Consider the following 19,722-nt stretch of genomic DNA (forward strand, 5'->3'; position numbering starts at 1 on the left):
GCTTGCTGGGCCATGAGAGCGCCCTGAGAAGCCACACCAGGATGCAGGGGCACTTGTTGTCTGTCTTTCCCCATTTCCCTTGCTCGTGTCCCAGGTGACCTTCTGCTCTTGCCCAGCATGCCTCGCAAGAGGGAGGGCCTTCTTTGTGCTCTGCACGCCTGAACTCTGGGAATCTTCATTTTTAATATTTGGTGTAAAGTATCTTTCTTGTAGGAGTCAGACTTTATTCTCTTTAGGTAATTAAGTTTTCTTTAGCTAGGCTATGGGATATACTTTAAGATTTTATTCAGTGTGTGGTAATTTAAAAGGCAATATTTGTGAGTCCTAGCATGAGTTTTTTTTTACTTCTACAGCACTTTCTTTTCAAGGATTACTTACATGCAGAAAGCAAATTTACAGGTTACAGTCAGGTCTAAAAAGTCTTGAGGTGCATGGATGTATAACATACCATAAAAGGAAAGATTTTTCATTAGGAACTTTGATAGGTCAAGGATCTTCTCAAAGATGCAACAAAGTAACTATAAAGTCTTGTTGCTATTTCATAGATTGAGCCCATATTGGTGAGGCTGATAGTCATCCTTGGCCCCATGTGCTCTATGATACACCAAGCTATAGCAAAATAAAGCTTTTGTTATAACTTACCGTAAAATATTATTTACATCTCTGACAAATCAGATTGGCTATGCAGACTGATTGCAGCTTGGGACAACCTGGAGAAGACAAGCTAAACTTCTGTAATCCCCACACCACAACATCACTGCAGCTTCCAGTCCCCAACAGCACTCATCCAGTCCAAGCCTCTACTGAAAGGATGGTCAGCTGCAATAGGGAGAGATCACCGCTCACTGAGCCAGGCGCGTGGGCTCCAAAGCATATCCAAAGCAGTGAGGAGGAGTCTTTGGCCAGGGGCAATGTAAAGACCCCCCTTGTCCTTCTTAGGATGGAGGTGCTCCTTTGGAGCTTTTTACTCAGAACCTCCAAGCTAAGGGCAAGAGGCTGACCAAGGTAGCCCTTCTTCTGTGTCTGCAAAAGAGCAGGAGCTGTGGTGTGGTGTTTGTCTTGCATTCCCAGCAGATTTCTATTCATTTCTTTTGCCAAGCACGTTCTCTGCCCACCACATAAGGTGTAGAGAGAACTCAAAAGGCTGCGCTAATGCTAGGCTGGCACCTACCACTCTTAGTACTGAATTTTCAGCCACAGCCTATATTGTCAACTGTAGGTGTCCTTTTTTTCACAGACTGACAATTCATGGGGAGAACTCCCTCCGAGGGTGCAAAGTATTTCTTTCCGGTTTTGGAGGTCTCCACGCCTGAGAGGGGAGCTCAACACAAAAGTGGTGTGGCAGATTGTGATGCTTTTGGAGCCTCTAGAAACTGCTTTGTGGTTTTCATCCCAGCAGTGCTTGCGGAAGAAGTCTGTCCTCTCAAAGTGCCAGTGTCTGCTCCCTCCCGAGCCTAGCTCTGTGAAGACATCAAAGGCAAGGTGAGCGTTAGGGGCCTGTTTTACTGGAGCTCCAATCATCCTGCCTTGAAATGCTTCCTTTTCCGGGCTCTTCCACTGTGCTGTGACTGGCATCTTCAGCACAGAGACACTCTGCTGTGCTAGAAGTGAGCTAGGGATGAATGATGTGCTGCTGGGGCCACCTCCTGGGGAGGCAGTGGAAGAGCATGACTTACACTCCAGTCTGTCCGAGGGTCAAGGTCTCTACGGGGCACCTCAGGCACTTGCTCTGTCTCCTTCTTCCATGCCTTCTTCCCAAACGGTGCCTTTCTTTGGCTTTCCTCATTCTGACTGCTGTCATTTCTCTTTGTCCTCCTCAGAAAGTTTCCAGAACCTTGGCCGCCCTCTCTACTGCCCCTAGTCGTGTCCTGGGGGATTGTCCTCAGTAGCAAAACATCCAACAAGCCTGCTCTGCTGTCTTCACTTTGCCCCAGCTGCCTTGTCTCTGGAGCTAGACCTGAAGTGCTGTCATTGTGTCCTGCTTGCCTCATGGTTTCTTTGGAAAAGCTGTTTTATTTGCCAAGCTCTGCCTGCTGCTTGCTTTGCTGCTACTTGTGGTGAGAGTGTCAGTGCCTCAGGCCTAGCCTGTGTACTTGCTCTTGGTGTCGCACCTTTCCTGAGATGCCTACCTCTTAAGGTCTCCTGAGGTTTCCACAAAACCGTTATGCTCAACATCCCTCAAAGAAAGCATTTGCTTTCTTTCTCTCCTCGTTGCACAGGGATTGTCTGCCCCCTGGTAGTACTGGAGGAAATCAGGAACTTTGCCTGGGAGTTTTTATGGTGGACAAGTGCCTCAGAGACTGTCCAAACAGTTCTGCCTTGTGCCTGGTGTGTATTTTTCAGCATGCACAAAGAGACCAAATGTGATGCTGCCTTTTGGGTTTTGTGAGCTTAGGGCTGTCCAAGAAGAGGCTTCTGCAGCAGGAAGCATGACATGGGAAGAGTGATCAGCAAGCTTCATTTCATCACATAGAGCTCTATTTCCTGCATGAGTTAAAGCAAGAGCTTCACTGGGGAACTTAACTTGGAATTTGGGAGACCCAAGCAAGTTCAGTGTGGCTTGGGGAAACATTAGGAAGGCAAGCTAGACTTGTGGGATCCTCAGAGCAGAGCGTTGCTCCGGCTGGCAGGACCCCATGGTGCTCATGGAGCCCAACTCCCTGCTGAGAGCAGTCAGCTGCAGCAGGTTGCTCAGGACCGTGTGCAGTCACCTATTGGTTTCGCCAACGAAGGAGACTCCACAGTCCCTGCAGGAAAGCTGTTCAGCTGTTCCACCAGCCTCACTGCAAAATCCCTTTTCTCTTCTCAGTTATGCTTCAGTGGAACTAGCTCCATTTCAGTCTGTGCCTGGTGCCTCCTGTCCTTCTGCTGGGCACTCCTGAGAAGAGTGTGGCTCCACCTTCCTTCCTGTCCCCTATCAGGGATTTAGACCTAGGCATATAAAGCCTTCCCGAACCCAGGAACACTTCTCCAAGATGAGCAGCAAAAGCTCTCTCAGCCCCTGCTGTAGGCCCTTGAACACCTGGGCCTTTGCTGCCCTTGCTGTGCTCAATTCATAGCTCTCCTGTTCTGGGGAGTCAGCATGGACGGCAGCAGTACAGATGGGGCCTGGCCAGTGCTGAGTCAAAGCGAAGCATCCCTTTGCTCGACCTGGGCATACCTCAGGCATACCTGGCTGCTGTTGGCCTTCTGGGCTGCAAGGGCATCTTGCATGCTTAGGGTCAAAATGTGCAGCAGGAGCAGAGAAGGCCCTCCCTCTTGCGAGGCATGCTGGGCAAGAGCAGAAGGTCACCTGGGACACGAGCAAGGGAAATGGGGAAAGACAGACAACAAGTGCCCCTGCATCCTGGTGTGGCTTCTCAGGGCGCTCTCATGGCCCAGCAAGCTGGCCCCCAGGATAAGGAATCCCCGAGCCCTGGAGCTATGTGTGCCAGCAGGATGGCAGCAGCTCCCTGGTATTGCCTTCTCCCAGGGAAGGTGGTGGTGGTGGGGTACCTGTGAAAGCCCAGGGGTTTTGGACTGATGAGAGTGACGATGACTGCCAACATGCAGGAGGGAAGCCTTGGCGAGAAGCGTGCTCCTAGTGAACAGCTCCAGTAAGGTGGTCTTTGAAAGTGCAACGCCAGCAAGTGGTGGCAGGCTGCCCTGCTAAGCAGCAGCTCTGCCCGGTCAGCAGCTGAGGGCTGCTTGCAGAGCAGCTTCAGAAAAGACTTTGGGCACAGGGCGTTTGTTGCAAGAAGCTTCTTTATTGGACTCCTGGCAGCGGTGCTGCTGCCGTGGGAAAGGGATTTTCTGGAGGTGGAGGTCGGGATGCTTGGTGGCTGGCGGCGTGAAGGCTGCCGCCCTAGCTCTCGGCAGGAAGACCTCTGTCAGCATGCTTAGCGCAGCAGGCTCCTGTGCTGTCCCTGCAGGTGCCTGGCGTAGCCAGAGGCACCTCCTTGTTGCCAGAGTGGAAGCGATGGAGGCCTGTGTCCACCAGGCAGCGATGTGTCCACCAGGCATGATGAGATCTCCGAGAGATGCTGCGGGAGATGCAGGAGCCTGCAGAGGCGTACGTCCAGCTCTTCAAGCAGAAGGAGGAAAGCAGCGATCCGTGGAGGAGAGAGGCGAGACAGTGCAGCCGCTGGAGGGGGCATCTGCCCTACGGGGCCCTGCCCCTCCACAAGAGCGTGTGTGGCCCAGTGCGCTTCTCCAGCAGTGCTGTACTTCTGAGGAGGCCGGCGTGGCTCCACTGGCTGGCCAGAAGATGCCCAAGTTGCCTTGCTGCACCCCAAAGATGATGTGGATGAGCAGGCTGCTCCCAGAGGCATTGGCCAGCCGCAGCTTGCAGGCGCGGGACGAGGGCAGCACCACGAGCTGGCAGTGGTGGGAGGGAGGCAAGAGGTGCCAGGCTTTCTGCACGACTTGCTGGAACCAGCACGCGGTTTTCTGCACGTTGAGGTAGGAGCGGGTGCAGAGGGTGCGTAGGAGGCAGGACCCCTGCTTTGTGGCCAGCTGTGCCTGGGGCTGGTGGAGGAAGCACAGGACATCGCCCAGCAGCCGCTGCCTGGCGCACATGCACTGCAGCTGCACGCGGACGCGGCCGTGGCCTGGCGCTTGCTGCCGGGTGCTGGCTACCTCCAGGTGGAAGGCATGCCCGGGTGGCGGCCTCAGGGGCACCAGCAGGCTGTAGGTGTTGTGCTGGCAAGGGTTGCAGCCCGGACAGGCCCTGCGCATGTGGATGCTCGGTGCCAGGCGTGGGAAGAAAGACCTGAAGGTGAGCACTCGGCAGGCCGAGAGCAGATCGCCCACCAGCTCCTCCACCACCTTCGAGGTGTTGGTTGAGTCCTGCGGCGGCCACTGGAGGTGCTGCTGCAGGAAGCTGCCTGGAGGCCAGTGCTCTAGGCGCTCCTCCTCCTTCTCCTCTTCCTTGCTGCCGGAGGTGCTCAGCTGGCTGCTGCTCTGCGACCCCCGGGCGGGCTTCCTGGCCAGCCAGCAGTGTGCCAAGAGCAGCACAAGGGCTCCCACGGGCTCCCAGAGCTGCCACCAGTGGCAGGCGGCAAAGACCAGCTCCTGCTTGCTGGCGTTGCTCTCCTGCCGGATGAGGTGCTCCACCTCTTGCTGCAGCTGAAGCATCTTGTGCTGGAGCTGCTGCAGGCGCTGCTGCGCTCGCTCTTGCGTGCCCACATCGGTCTGGTCACTGACCTTGAGCGGGTGTGGGACGATGGCCAGCGCAGCCAGGACGAGCACAAGACACGCAGCCATGGCCTGCAGGAGAAGGGAGAGCAGTGGGTGAGCGAGGCTGGGTGCAAGAGAGCTTGAGAAAACTGGGTTTGTTCAGTCTGGGATGGAAAAGGCAAAGCAGAGATCTTTTGACTGTCTTCAAGTATCTACTGGGAAGGATTACAGACTTGTTGCAGAGGTGCACAGCAAAAGGACAAGGGGAAGCACAAGCTGCAAAAAAGTAAATCTGTTCAGATACCAGGAAAAACATTCTTTTGTAGTGAGAGTGGGCAAATATTGCAATGGTGGGCCAAAGAGGTTGTGGATATCCATCCCTGGAGATATTTTAAACTTAGAGAAGTCCCTAAGCAATCTGATTCACCTTCAAAGTTGGCCCTGCTATGAGTGACAGTTTTGAGTTGGATCAGAGAACTACAATTACTTCAGACTAAATTATTCTATAATTCTAATCAGGCTTTAGCAACATCAAGTAGCAAAGAGAGAGAAAGGCAAGTACTATTCTCTGGAAGAGTAACACCTGTTTGGTTCAATGATGCAAAGTCTTTAACGACCTTTTGGAGGAAAAAAAATAAACTCATATTTTACTTTTATGCATATTACAAAATATAGTTTTATACTGTAGCATTTATTATAAATTATCATAGAGTATTTCACTTAAGAATCAGTGTAATTAATATTCCTTCATCCCTTGTGTTTGAAGTGCATTCCATTCAGCAAAAGAATCCCAAAGCAGCTATTTTAGTTTCAGCTCTGCACAAGCCCTCTCCAAGGAATCATATTATGAAACATGAAAAATGGCAGAAACTGACATACAATCAAAATCATCCCTTGTTCATTTTAAACACATTCTGGAGTTAGTACTGGGGGAGAGAGGACAGATTCGTATTTTACATTAATTGCTTTAGCATATACAATAAATTCTTCTTTATTCTGTAAAAAGTTACAGTTATGTACTCTTTGTCATATCTCTATCTACAGTCTCTACTGCCTCAGACAGCAAATACTGCATTCTTCTGTATAACTTGCAGACAATCTTTGGAAAAGCTGCTGAGCCATGACCACTACATTAAAACAGCTCTCTGCACATGTACGGAATACTCACTAGTTACCAGCAGTGAGCTTTATGAACCTGTAAAGATTCTTCTAAAAGTATACCACAATGTTTTTAGGTAGAGACTCTGCAGATTTCCTTTTAACTATGGTTAGGGGACTTTTCTACTTTATGTGACGACTGTTTGGAATGACAGCACTACATATCCATGACCAAAACAAGATGGTGAGTCTTGCATTCAGATGGCATTATGGCCAAGTAAATTAACAGTAATATATTACCAAAGAATCGAATTAATGGTCAGCAAGCTGGCATCTTCAAAATAAGCATTCTTTCTAACCGAATATCCAGAGTGGCACTATACATCCACATAACACTACTGATTTACCTATTCATACTATTTAAAGCATCGAACTTCTGCAGCAAGGGCAACTAGATTCTCTTCAAATCCAACTACCAGAAGTTATAAAATACACTGATTTAGCCAGCAATGTTTTCAGCTTTTGAAAATGGAACATCTCAAAGAAAATTCAGTCATTGCACTATCACATATTGCATTATTGGGAGTTGCAACTACAATGGCAACTCCAAAGAGTTTAGTAACTTTTCATATAACACTAGTTATAAGCTTCAAAAGTCTCTTGAAAAATGGCAGTAGGATGTTCTACCACAATGAACATCTCATCTGAAATCTCAACTATGAAGTAGTACAGAATCATCAGATAATTCAGATTTGAAGGGACCTTACAAGGTCACAAGTCCAGCCCCTTGCTAAAAGCAGTATCAGCTGTTAGGTTGGATCAAGTTCGTCGGGGGATCCAACTGCATGTTGAAAACCTCCAAGGAGGGAGATGGCACAACCCATTGGTTCCAATGTTTGACTGTCTTTATGGTGAAAAAAAGATTTATCTACCTTATAAAGTTTTGAACCAAACTTTTACTAGCTGCTTGAAACATTTTCAAAATTTACATGTTTATAAACAATCAGTAGAGATTCCTTGACTTGCAGCAGATAAAACTCTGTTTTCCTTTGAATTTCATGTGTCTGGTCTGTCACATCCTTATACACTTGTAGAAGTGATCAGAACTGTGTATGTGCAACTGGACCCTAACTGTAATCAACAAAGTCCCTAAAAAGATCAAGTATGTTCCTGTGTGTCTCATGCCATTGCAACAGAATAATGTTTTGCTGTAAGGCTAGCTGGGATCCAAAGTTGGATGAGGTTTCAGAAAGTAGCTGGGTACCTATTAACTTCTTAATACGGAACTCTGAAATCAGCCTGGGTTGATGCGTATGTGGGTAAAAGCACTTGGAAAAAACAGAGATTGATGCATTTCAGACTGATCATGCAAGTAAGCTGCAGTCAGCCACTTCGATAAACTTTTCCAGAGAGAGAGAGGCCAAAGACTGCCTTGCCTAGATTGCTACTGATCTGACGGTGTATTCTGCCCTGGACATAAGGAAAGCAATCCTGTCACTTTCTTTTGGCTGCATATCCCAGTGAGCTTATAACACCATACCTATGCTTTGCTTCTTGTAAGGGAGCTCCTGTAAATATTCTGCTGTCTCTTACTACTATGAATATTATGTCAGCTTCTCTGCAAACTGCCTAACCTTGCCCACTCCTGCCAGTTCTTCATCTCGGACTTGAATTTGGCTTCCCAGCTATTGGTCCAAATTTTAACCATACCAACATGTTCTATTTCATGACACTGGGACTGACACTTGATTACACTTCTGACACAGGCTGCTGTCTTGATTTCTTCTCTGGGAGATCATGACTTTTTGAAACATAATACAAGACCAGCTATGTGAGTTTAAAGCTCTCCTGCTCTTTGAATTGCTGTAGCAGCCACACATGCAAAGGAATCTTCCACAGTAAAGTAAGGAATAGGCTGCAAAGAATTAAAAGAGGATGGCTAAGGAAGCAAGAAGAGCTGGCTTTCAAGCAGGTAGGGATAAAAAGGAAAGAAAATACAGTGCAAATGGATAGGAAAGAAAATGTAGATGTTGCTGCCAGCTGTGCTTTATCAGAATTAATATTAAATCCATACTGTTAGGAACAGATCATAACCTCTTGTTGCTGAAACAGGCATTGCTGGGGAGCACAATTACCAGTGAAATGCACAAAGCAAAAATCCCTCTACTTAAACCATACAGAACACTGTTCAGAAGTATGCTCCTCTCAGACCACACAGAGCAGGAATAAACATCACTAAAGATTACTTCAGCTTCATGTACAGGGCACATTTTGACATTCAAGTATTTTGCTTTTAATACATTTCTACAATCCTTCAAGGAAATAACAGCATGTCTTACATGAAGACTGTGAGATTAACTTCTGTTGAAACCTGTACAGAAGAATCTTGGAATATTTCTGCTAATAGAAATATTTTTACATATATTTACTTTCAGGTGATTCAACCCAAAGGACAGAGTATGCTGCTGAATGTATCCAATGACCCAGATGCATTTATGCAATAAAAATTATTAATCAGAGAACTGAGGAATAAACCAGAAATTTCCTAAACCTACCTGGAAGTCGCTCAAGGATGGGGCACAGAAGAAAGCATCAATCTCCAAAATAAGTTATGTGATAAGCATGGAAAGAAGTAAGTCTTCTCCATTTTGTTTTGTGATCCCTGGAAAAACCTGAAATAATGTATTCCAAAATGGCAAATCTGAAAGGATAAATATTATGTTAATCCTATGCAATATATGTGAAATATAAAAATCATTTTTGTTATTTTTGTTACTTTTTGTAGGTTGAAGCCAGCTCAAGCCCATTGCTCTCTTCAAAATTCTTTTGTTAGTTGTTCAGGTTTTATACTCTATATTGGGTTAAGCCACATACACACTTCCCCTCTATGTTGGTCTGGCTAAACTTAGAGAATCACACTCTTGATGAACTCAGGCAGAAACACACCAGTTGATCCACTCAACTGGGATGTAGTCAGTTGATTCACTTTACTGATGTAGCTGTTTCTCTACAACAACAGCCACCCTCTGGTCTCCTTGGTATTGAGATAAAGTCAGCTTTCCGTGCAATAGCTGTGGTCAGTCACACCCTTCCCTTACTCCTGAGCTTCATGGGTACCTTGCCCTTGCCTATCTCCTCTCAGACTTCTTCCATTCTGAGGGTTTATTGATGGGTCACACCAAGGTTTTCATTTTCAAGTTTAATTTTAAAAATTTTCAGAGGATCAGCAATATTAGCTTTGATTGCATCTTCTGCATCTTCAGAAACATGAACAGAGGGAGAAAAAGACAATTTACAAATACTTGGCTGTAAAGCCAGACAAGTTTGTTCAAGATGAGCTGATGCTCATATCTGACTTGAATTTACCACCTATACCTTCAATCAAAATACATAAACTTGCAGAAAAAACAAAACAAACATAAAAAACTGGTTCAACAGATGTGAGTAACATGCAACTTTTTAATTAATGCAAATTAGTAACGATTAGATTTATCAAATTAGTATTTGTGCACAAAAATACACACTCGAGGAAATGACTGGTAAATTGTTCAGAATGCAGGAAAGAATCTGTGAAGAAAAAGGATATACAGATCAGTGCAGGATACAGCTCTCAAAGAAAAGGCTAGAATGACATCAGGATTATCCCCCAGACTGAAGTCTGATCAATGTTCATGGCCATAAATTATTAGAGCTTTTCTCTATCTCTCTCATCCAGGTCTGTAGTCTTTGGACTTTCCGTTTCACCTTCCATCCTACCCCCATCATCAAATTTCACAAGTCTCTGTTCCTTTAAAATAAACATTCCTTCCACCCATTTCAGGTTACCTCCCACATCTTCCTTTAAAATTATTAAAGAAGCTAAATTCAATTCTTTCATATCAAAATCCCTCACTCTGTATTCCTTACTTGCAGAAAAACTATGCTGACCTCACATAGAGACTAGGAATCCATCATGGTTAATGATTTGATTAAAGCATGTTACCTGCTCTTCTCTTGAAGCTTCTGGAAGGAAGCTTAGTTAAAGGTGCATAATGGGCCAACAGCTCCAAAGGCACATGCCATTTTCTTTTACCAGCTGATGGTTGTAGTAACCCACAAACTAAGAGCTGCTCTTCTTCTGATATATGCATTCAGCCTGCTTACAATGCTGATACACTTTTAGTGTGGACTAGAGGAAAGAACAAATACAAACAAAGGAAGCTAAAGATCAAATTGAACTAAGGGAATCTTGTAAAACTGCTTAAGGATACAAATAAAGAAGAACAAAATAATGTTTTACATAGTCAATTTTTTAAAACTAGTAATTTCTCACTCCTAATACTGATTTCTGTCTCCTGGCACCATCTCTAGCCTTTGTACTGGCCAATCCCTCTATTTGGAAGGGCCTGCAGTAATTTTAGGGGGATATGACCACAACCCACTTTACATGGATCACTACAGGACTAGATCTGAAGTGATAATTCAAAATTCTGAGCCACTAAAGAGACTGCTGTTTTGTGTGAGGAATGAGCAGAAAGATTTGAGAATGGCAATGACAAAGGAGATTGCTTTAGTAAAAGTTAAAAACAAAGTAGTCCAAAATAAACCCCCCCAAATGATCAGTTTTTGAATATACAAGATCCCCCTTGGAAAGTTAAAAAGCAACTGCTTCATGGTTGTGCTAAATGATGGAAAATCAGGAAGAGAAAACAAAAGGAAGAAAACAGCCTATCTTATTATCCAATTGAAGGAGAGAGAGAGTTAATAAGCATTATGAATGATGGAAACAAAAGAATCTGGAATTGACACTGACAGCCTCAGACCCCAATGTTGTTTAATTCTCCCACTATAAACATTTATTTTCAGTAACTTGAAATTTTACCATTTTACTTGTTTGACAAAAATCTTTTCCTTGGAGATATCTAAAGCTAAGCTAACACTATGCAAGTCCTGCTGTGAGAGTGAGTTCTGCAGCAGCACAGATCCAAATACAAAATGAAAAATAAGAAGTTAAAGCAAACACTGTGACTGTTAACCCTTCCTAACTTCTGAACTACTGTAGCTGAATTTCTAATACCACTCCATTAGAGACTGTATTAGCAAGTTTGCTACGTCTACACCATGCTGTTGTCAGAGCATCTCTTATGTGGTCTCTTCACCCTAGGTAAAACTACTTGTGAAAACTTCCATTGAAAACAGGTCATCTATTTCCAAGGACATATGAAGCTATCAAGAGTCAGGCTAAAAAAAAGCAAATGAAAAGAGAAATTTCTTTACATATGAAGAAGCAGATCTGTGGAAATCCTGGCAAGAACATGTTGCAGGTGCTAGAAGTTTGCTAGGGTTGAAGTGGAAGTTGAACAAATTTGTGCAGGAGAAATCCATGACATTACCAAGAACACAAAAAGTGCACATGATTTAGCAGGAAATCCCCCAAGCTAAGAACTGCTAGCAGCTGGGAGAGTATTACCACAAAGTCACATAGGCTTGGCCTGCTCTTACTGAGAAGTAACACAGGTCACATCCAGAAGACAGCAATTAAGTCCTATTAAGTACAAAAGGCCAGATCTGCACTATGCTTCTGTATCATTAGTCTGAGAGCAGCTTTCGAGGCTAGTTGCAGAAGTCTTAAACAGGCTTCTACACTGCACAAAGCTACAAAGGGTTAGAAGACTCTGATTACCTTCCTTTCTACTTACAGCACAGCATTTTGACAGTATTTCCTTTTCATTAGCCAATACAGGCCAATGCAGAATTCTCAGGTGCTGTGAATTCTTCAGCAGGCTGCCTTAACTGACTCTCAGCCCTTCAGCACAGCAGAAGCAGCTTAAAGTGTCAGTAACAAAGTTTATAGGCAAGAGGACTATAATATTGCAGATTTGAGACACCTTCAATGATTCACAGTGACTTTCAGAATAAAACATACTGAATGCCTGTGCTACTCTGATCACTGAACCCCCTGACAGCACTGTTCCAGAAACCAAGATTTCTAGTTCTGACCACTGTACTCAAACACATGTATAAGCAAAGAGGGTGTCAATCCTCTTCTACTGCCTAGTCCATACAGAGGATACTGGCTTCTACCTGTTTTCAACACTTTTTTTAGTAGAAGCAGTATCTGTGCTCTGATGTGAAGGTTCTTGATTTCCCACTGTCCCTTTACCAGGCACAACAGAGATGTTTATGTCTACATGAAATGCAGTTCACTGAGTTTCCCATTCACATAAACTATTACAACTCTTGCAACTAGGCAATTAATATATCAATCATTAAATATGTTCATAAGACACTGCAGTGGTATTGTAGTATGTGCAATAAGCTGTTATTGACCACAGGCATATATGGAAAATAAGCTATTAGTATCCCTCAAAGAATGGGGCAGATTAAACCTATAATCACTCTAACTGAAATACACACACTTTTTCATCTGAGCATACCAGGTCCAACTGAAAATTCCTTTTCAATCAACAATTTGTTAATGAACACTTCTATAAGTTGGTTATAAAATATTCTGTTAAGAAATACTAAAGGAAAATTAGGTACCCGAATATGCTATGGAATACTAGACATATGAAAAATCCTTCTGCTGGCCTCTATTAGTAACTAGGAAGAAGATCACAGTAGGCAGCACCACATCACCCCCATCAGGTCTTCTGCAGGAATATACATTAGAGTCTAGTAAGTCACCATCAGTTTAGAAGAACCACCATGACAACTCTGTGTCCTATACTTTTAGGCCATAAATGTCATAGATCCTTTGCAGCTCTTTTAAACTACATTTTAAACTACATTTAACATACCAAGGTTTTCAAACTTGGAGCTTGCTGTCTCTTCCTTGTTCCGTCTTGTGGTTCTGCATCACGCACCAACTTCAGAGCACCAGTCTGGTGCTGTCTGGGAGCCAAAGAAATCAGCCTTTCCCTCTGACTGCAGGCACTACTGACTGCAGCAAGTAGCTCCCCACTTGTACGTCTGCCCCTTCTGCTGTTCGCCCTGTCGGGTGACAGAGCAGATAAAGACCGCAGTGAGAGCTTCTTGGATGCTGTCAAATACAAATTAAATATATATAAATATTAAATATCTTTTAAAGAAAAAAACAGTGAAGGTTAGTGATCTCAAAATCTAATCTGCACAATTTTAAATGCCTAGATACTAAGTATCTCACAGAAAAATAGTTAGCAGAAACAACACCAAAGCACACATTGCTGAAAGTTCTTATTACGTATATGCATACATAAAAATAATTCTCTAAGATTATGAGAATCTGCTTGGCTAAGAGATGTGTGAATCTGTCCCCATAAAATAGCAGGCAGCATCACCGAGGAGGGGAATCTTGTTTTTAAAATGTTTCCTCTCTTACAAAATCTTTCAAAGATTTCAGGCATGATCTATCTCACTACATAGCTCTAGCACTTTCGCTGTGTAATTTTACAGCTGTTAAAAGCAGTTTTTCTTCCCTCTTCAAGCAGATGAAGTACAGGATTGCACATTCTCCAAATCCGTCTGATTACAGAAGTCCCTCACTATCAGGTCCAGAGGAAACAGAATGACCTCGGGGAGATGTCTGCCAAGTTAATCGGTCTTGTAACAGACTATTAACACTACCTTGCTCAGGACATCTTTCTGAAGGGGAGATGACTTGAAACAGGCTGTAAACGCCGCGTTAGACTATCCACCGTGAGGAAGAGGAGCAGCTAAAAGCCGAGAGGGCCTAGACGCGTGCCCTGCACATGCAAGGCAGTGCAGATGTCAGCACGGCGCGAATCGCCCTGATCGCGCCAGAGCAGGCAGCACGCGTGTCTCACTCGCCCGGGGAGGGGGGGAGACGGAGGGGAAGGCAAGTCTCCTCGCGTGTGCGCGCAGGAGGAGGAGGAAGAGGACGGCGGTTCCCGGGGGCCGCTCCTGGGCACATGTGGGCCCGGCCTCACGACGGGAGCAGCCCGATCTCCTCGCTGCAGAGGGAGGCGGCGGGGCGGAGGGGGGCGGTGGCGCGCACAGCTCCGCTCGGCGCTCCGGGCAGCGGCACTGCAGGCTCCCGCCCGCCAGCCCGTTGCCTAGCAACGGATCCCCAGCACCGCCTGACAGCGCTTGGCGGCAGCCTGTCTCCTACACCCCTCCCAACGCACTCCGCGAGTCGCGCACGCGCCGTTCTCCTCAGCCAATCAGAGCGTCTGGGGCTGCCGGCCAACAAGCCCCGCCCTGCGAGCGCCGAGGCAGGAGAGTGGGGGTGCCAAAGCGCAGGCAGGTGCGGTCGCAGCCTGAAATGGCGGGCGGCGCCTGCCGCCGGCCTGAAATGGCGGGCGGCAGGGAGGGGGAATGAGGGCTCGGGAGAGCTGGGGCAGAACGCGTGCAGGGGCGGGCTGAAGTTGTAGCTCAAGAACAAGAGGAGTCTGTGTGTGTGGGCCAGTTAAGGAGTAAATACTAGCTGCCACTGAAACAAGCAGAGTTGAAGCACCCACCCAGTATGCACAAAGATTTTTAAAAACAGCTGCCACCTCTTGGCAGTTAGGGAGGGGCCTGATTTCCCCAGGCAGACCCGGGGAACTAGGGGCTGTATAGCTGTGAGGATTTAGGACTAAACACACAGGTAGGAACCCTGCTGGTGGAGATGACCTGCATGTATCAGAATGACAGTATTTAGGCCAAGAGTTATTGCCTTAATCCGGGGGGGGGGGGGGGGGAATTGGTAAGATTATTTGTGGAGGTTATTTTTCAAGCACAGCCTTATTTTAGAGTTTATTTAAAGCTGCCAAAAGAAGAAAAAACCCCTTTTCTCTGCAGAGGCTTGAGTGCAGCAAGGGTGGGCTTGTCAGCGCTGCTCTGAAGGTGGCATTAATGTGACTGTAACGTGCAGCCTTGCCTTTTGCTTTGACATAGGAATGTTTAACCTCACCACCTATGGAAGGCAAAGCCCCATCAGGCTGCAGGGAGAAGGCATCTGGATCAGAGAGACAGCCCTTCATTTCTCTTTCCATTGGTAGCTGGGCAGATAAGTTTTTCCTGTAAATAGCCATGTATTCAGGCCGAGAGCATTTTTGATGGCATGCATATTCTTATAACCCATGCAGGGTGTGCTTGGGACGCTCTGTGATGTAGAGATTGGAGATGCTGCATATGATTTCACTGGGTAAATATGTGGTTTAAAACCCAGATCTCTCTGAACCTAACAGCAACAAAAATACAACTGATGCACAGCTTGTCAGGAAGAAAATGCTTTCTCTTCAAGAAAGTCAGTAGGGCAGTAGGGCTAAGAGTGGAAATGACTGCTTACTACAGGGAGGAGGGCAGTTCATGGGGTTTCCTAAACTATAGTGATGAGGATGCAGCCAGCCCAGTGCCACCTTATGGTCAGAGTGGGGCCCGGTACACATGTGCTTTTATTCTCTGAAGCACTGAAAATAAAACCACATTGGGTGACTAACAGATGGATAGAGACTTTGAGATCTCCCTCACAAAGCAGCAATTTGGGCGAGAATCCAGGAAATTAGTTGCCAAGATTCTGTGCTGGCCATTGCTCTCCCCCAAATACATGGTCCTGTAGGGAACAGAACATACTGAGAAGGGCTGAACATTTTTAGTAAAGATGATGCCTCCAGTGGTTTTAGCCCTAAAGTGTACTTTGTTCTCACATGATTTTATGATTCCTATTTAAGCCCTTGGATGTATATTTAAGAATGTAACAACCCCTCTGCTGGAAGAAAGCACGTGTGCATGGCTTCCAAAAAACAAAAGTCCAAACCCCAAAAGACCAGGCACCAAGAGAACAAAACTACCTGCCCGAACTAATTCAAGAACTGTGCCCAAGCCAGGAGGAATTCTCCAAATTCCCGTTTCAGTGCTTTAACAACATCCACTTTCTTGTCCCAGAAAGGACAGGGAAGTAACAGAGTCGAAAGAACAGGCAAAGAACAGGACAACAGAGGTAGCACAGAGGTATTCTGGATTGTTTAAAAAATGGTGAGGCCATTTTGGAGACTTAGCAGGAACTTGTTGGCATTCCCAGCTGAGGTGAATGTGCTTGTACCCTAGGTAGCAGTGTTTCCTGCTGATATAACAAATAACTGAGGAAATAGCTTATGAAGACTGTTAATTTCTCTGCAAATCACCATTCTAATGGGGCTAGCCAGGCCTGAAAAACAACGAGAACAATAAGAAGATATAACTGCCAACAAAGTGAGCCAGAGGAGATTTTATATTCGTACTGCTGACAAAAATATTTCTGGAATGAGATAGCAGTAGCATGTATATGGGTTGGCTAGCCTAAAGGCTTTAAGCAAGGTACATGAGCAGCATCTAGCGTTCACTGAGAGGAACTGCCTATTTTGGAGTCTAGGTGGTTAAATTCTGAATCACTCTTCATCAATTACGAAAGAGTTTCTGTCAGAGTTGGCCCTCTTCTCCCATGTCCAGCCGATGTCCCAGAGAGGAGGCAGTCATTACTACAAAAGGCCTACAGAATATATTGCTGTTGCTTTTTCTGGATGCCTGAATGCAATTAATGATCAGTTCTTTAGACTTAGTAACAGAAAACAATCAAATTTGGGGAATGCCTATTGGGAATGTAGTTTAAAGGAACAGTATTGACTCTGAACACATCTGTTCTAAATGAACAAATGCCTTATTCACATGATTAGCACCATACTGGACTAGCTAAAATCAATGGCAAAAGTCCCATCACCATTTATCCTGCAACTGCAGAAAGTCCATGCTGCAGGAATTCACAGTGCCAACTGCATTTTTCCAGTCTATGATGATGGCCAGTGGGGAGGACATAGTCCGGGAAGCCGTAAGAGGCTGGTCAATTAAGTCTGACAGACAGGAAGGGAACTACTTGCCTGCAGAACAAAGCCTTTACTAAATAGGAATGGATGGATGGCTTCATTAAATTGGATGAACATAAGAAATCGGAGCCTGCCTAGAATGTGCTGGAACCTTTCAGCAAGGAAAGAGGAGACTTTAGGAGATCCTGCATATGGTCCTGGGATGTTCCTTAGGATGCTGGAAATGGGATGAGAGTATCAGGGAGCATCAGGGACTGCTAGAGAAAGGGAAGTCAGGAGCCAAGGTGGATAGCAAGGCTGGCAGAGCGGGAGCCTCACCAGCCAGGATCCAATCTTATGGTATTGAAGGGTAGGGCAGACTTAGAGATTGTGAACAGGTTCAGTCAACAGCTGAGATTGCTAGGCAAACTCATAGTGATGTGGTGGGTCTGAGGTCAAACTGGGAAATCAGAGCACAGGGCAGGGTTAGGCCCAGTGATTGCCAGGCATGTCCATGATGACAAGGTAGATCTGAGCTCAAGCTGGCAGGTTAGTCTGTGGGTTATGGTGTGGGTCAACAACATCTGTGGCCAGGCAGGGGTATGGCTATGGTTGAGCTGGAGACTGGCTCTACTCAGCATAGCTGAGGCAGGGAGTGACAACCGCACACTGAGCTGAAGGGAGGCTTCTGACCTATGGGGAGGGTGTGGAGGGAGGCCCTAGGAAAGTTTGGTGGGATCGATTAAGGACAGAGAGGATCCTCTGAGGTTTTGTTGCAGGGAGCAGTTGTGCCAAAGGCACATCTGCAGATGGTGCCATGCAATGGCTCCCTCTTTCCTCCCTCTTCAGCTGCCACCCAGCATCTCAAATGACTCCTTCTGTCCAACAATGTGAAGGCAAGTCCGTAGGGTAAGCAAATGCCTCCAAGCTTGCTGAAGAGTATGAGCCTTGGCCAGACCACAATCAAGCTATGATTGAAAAGGATTGTTACTTCTTTCACTGTGTGGCACCAGCCTCCTTCTGGTGCCCCAGTACAGTCAATTGTCAGGGTCCCTGAGAGCCTTTCCCTTACTCTATCTGAGCCTCCAAAAATTTTACCTAGGCCTCAGTAGGGGAATCATATGTATTTTCAGCAGTATGTTATGCTGACAGTTCTCATCTGCTGAATGGTAACAAACTGGCCAGGCCAGCCTCCATATTCACTCGTTACACACCACAACTGTGTACACAGGCAGGAGAAGAACATCATCTTAACCTTTATGTTTATTTCCAAAAGCAAATATGTGGAGAGGGAGAAGGCAGGATGTACTACTAAATTGATACTATTTGCCCAGACATCTAAATATGTTGGTATGGCCTGAGACCAGCGGGTCCCAAACTCCATAATACAGATACCAGCCTGCAACAGGACTATCCCATATGCAGCTCATATGGTTGCTGCAGGCCAAAACAGCAGTTGTGAGTGGCAAGCCAAAGCTGTGAGAGGCGCTGGGGAAAAATCCCTCAGCTTTTTTGGCGGGTTCTTCCTAGAGAGACTTATCCCTGTATGTACTTTGTATCCTTTTATGTGCTATAGCCCTGCTGCCAGCAAGCTGTAGGTGGTTTACAAGCTGACAGTAAGCTACAAATAGAGATCCTGAGATCCTGTCATCAATTTCCTGTATTGCACCGCATTCAAGCAGCTTGTTTGGCTCAGTGGAAAGTGCTGGTGACTACTGCTGCATCAGGGGATCAGATGAGCTAATAGCTTCCAGTGTCATGGTAGCTGTCTTTACAGCAGCACCTGCAGTCTGACCTTCCATGCTGCATTTTTGAAAACACAGATACAATTTTGTTTCTCATTTTAAGTACCATGGACTCTGTTTCAGCAACTGAAGTTTTCAAGTCTGAGTTTGATACATTTCCAGCCCTGGACTTTGCTGTTGCTGTGACTCATGCACAGATTTCCAATAAAAATCACTTGGTTTTCTGTTGTTCTCTGTTTAGAGAATGTTCTGTGCAGTAGGCATCAGTAGCTTTTTCACCCTAAATTCATACCTACCTCTTGATATACCAGTGTGAAGGCTGACCTTGTTGTATCAGAGGATATAGAACTCACTGAAACCTTTGATCTTTAACAATGTTACTCCACCAGTTGGTTTGAATTGAATGCTATTTCTTTCAGGTCGTCTGGGTCACGAAATAACAGATTCCCCAGGGATGTCTGGTAGGCTATGTGCAACAAGACATAGGAATACAGAGACCTCTAGTGCATTAGGCCTTTTCTGTAAAAAAAACCAGCCAAGCTTTCAGCAGCTCTGGTTCTATAGCATACTTAATTCCGAATTCAAAATAAGAAGTAATGTATCAAGAATTACAATTCCTAGATTGTAAGCATGAAGAAATTTCAAAAAAAAAAAAAAAAAAAAAAAATAAAGGTTTTTAATGAAATAATAGAGTAGGAAATTCCAAGTCATATCTTGAACATGTTACCAGAAGAAGTCACTGAGACTGAACAGATTAGGAATATTCAGAAAAAGAGTAGGATATTGGAATAATATTCAGCAAGTTGTAACCAATTACCATTAAATTTTGGAAAGGAATTATCATTATTCAGGCTGCAAACCAAGCTCTGTATTGCTGTTCTTCATGACACTTGATTTCATGGGAAAATTATCATGTATTTGTTCACTGTGGTGCACCTACAAGTTCCCTGAATTACCTGTTTCTTTTTGTGCTATCTAGGTTA

The 19,722-nt window shown here is 45.3% G+C and overlaps 1 protein-coding gene and 1 long non-coding RNA gene across 2 annotated transcripts; both read right to left on the bottom strand.

Annotated features, from left to right (window-relative positions):
* Positions 1-3,785: 3,785 nt before the first annotated feature.
* On the bottom strand, positions 3,786-5,115 carry LOC134153488 (inositol 1,4,5-trisphosphate receptor-interacting protein-like 1). The gene has a single exon (XM_062599726.1). The coding sequence runs from the start codon at positions 5,113-5,115 to the stop codon at positions 4,066-4,068; it is 1,050 nt and encodes a 349-aa protein (XP_062455710.1). The 3' UTR covers positions 3,786-4,065.
* A 55-nt stretch (positions 5,116-5,170) lies between these two features.
* On the bottom strand, positions 5,171-13,884 carry LOC134153967 (uncharacterized). The gene is made up of 4 exons (XR_009961286.1): positions 13,840-13,884; positions 13,035-13,276; positions 8,811-8,956; positions 5,171-5,247 (listed from the first exon to the last, which is right to left on the bottom strand). It is a non-coding gene; the product is annotated as an uncharacterized LOC134153967 (long non-coding RNA).
* Between the last annotated feature and the right edge of the window lie 5,838 nt (positions 13,885-19,722).

The sequence above is a fragment of the Rhea pennata genome, chromosome Z, assembly GCF_028389875.1.
Source record: "Rhea pennata isolate bPtePen1 chromosome Z, bPtePen1.pri, whole genome shotgun sequence".
Classification (NCBI taxonomy): Eukaryota; Metazoa; Chordata; class Aves; order Rheiformes; family Rheidae; genus Rhea; species Rhea pennata.

Bases quoted from the DNA above. Each gene is read 5' to 3' on its own strand.
- LOC134153488 (XM_062599726.1), bottom strand. From the start codon at position 5,115: ATGCTTCAGCTGCAGCAAGAGGTGGAGCACCTCATCCGGCAGGAGAGC.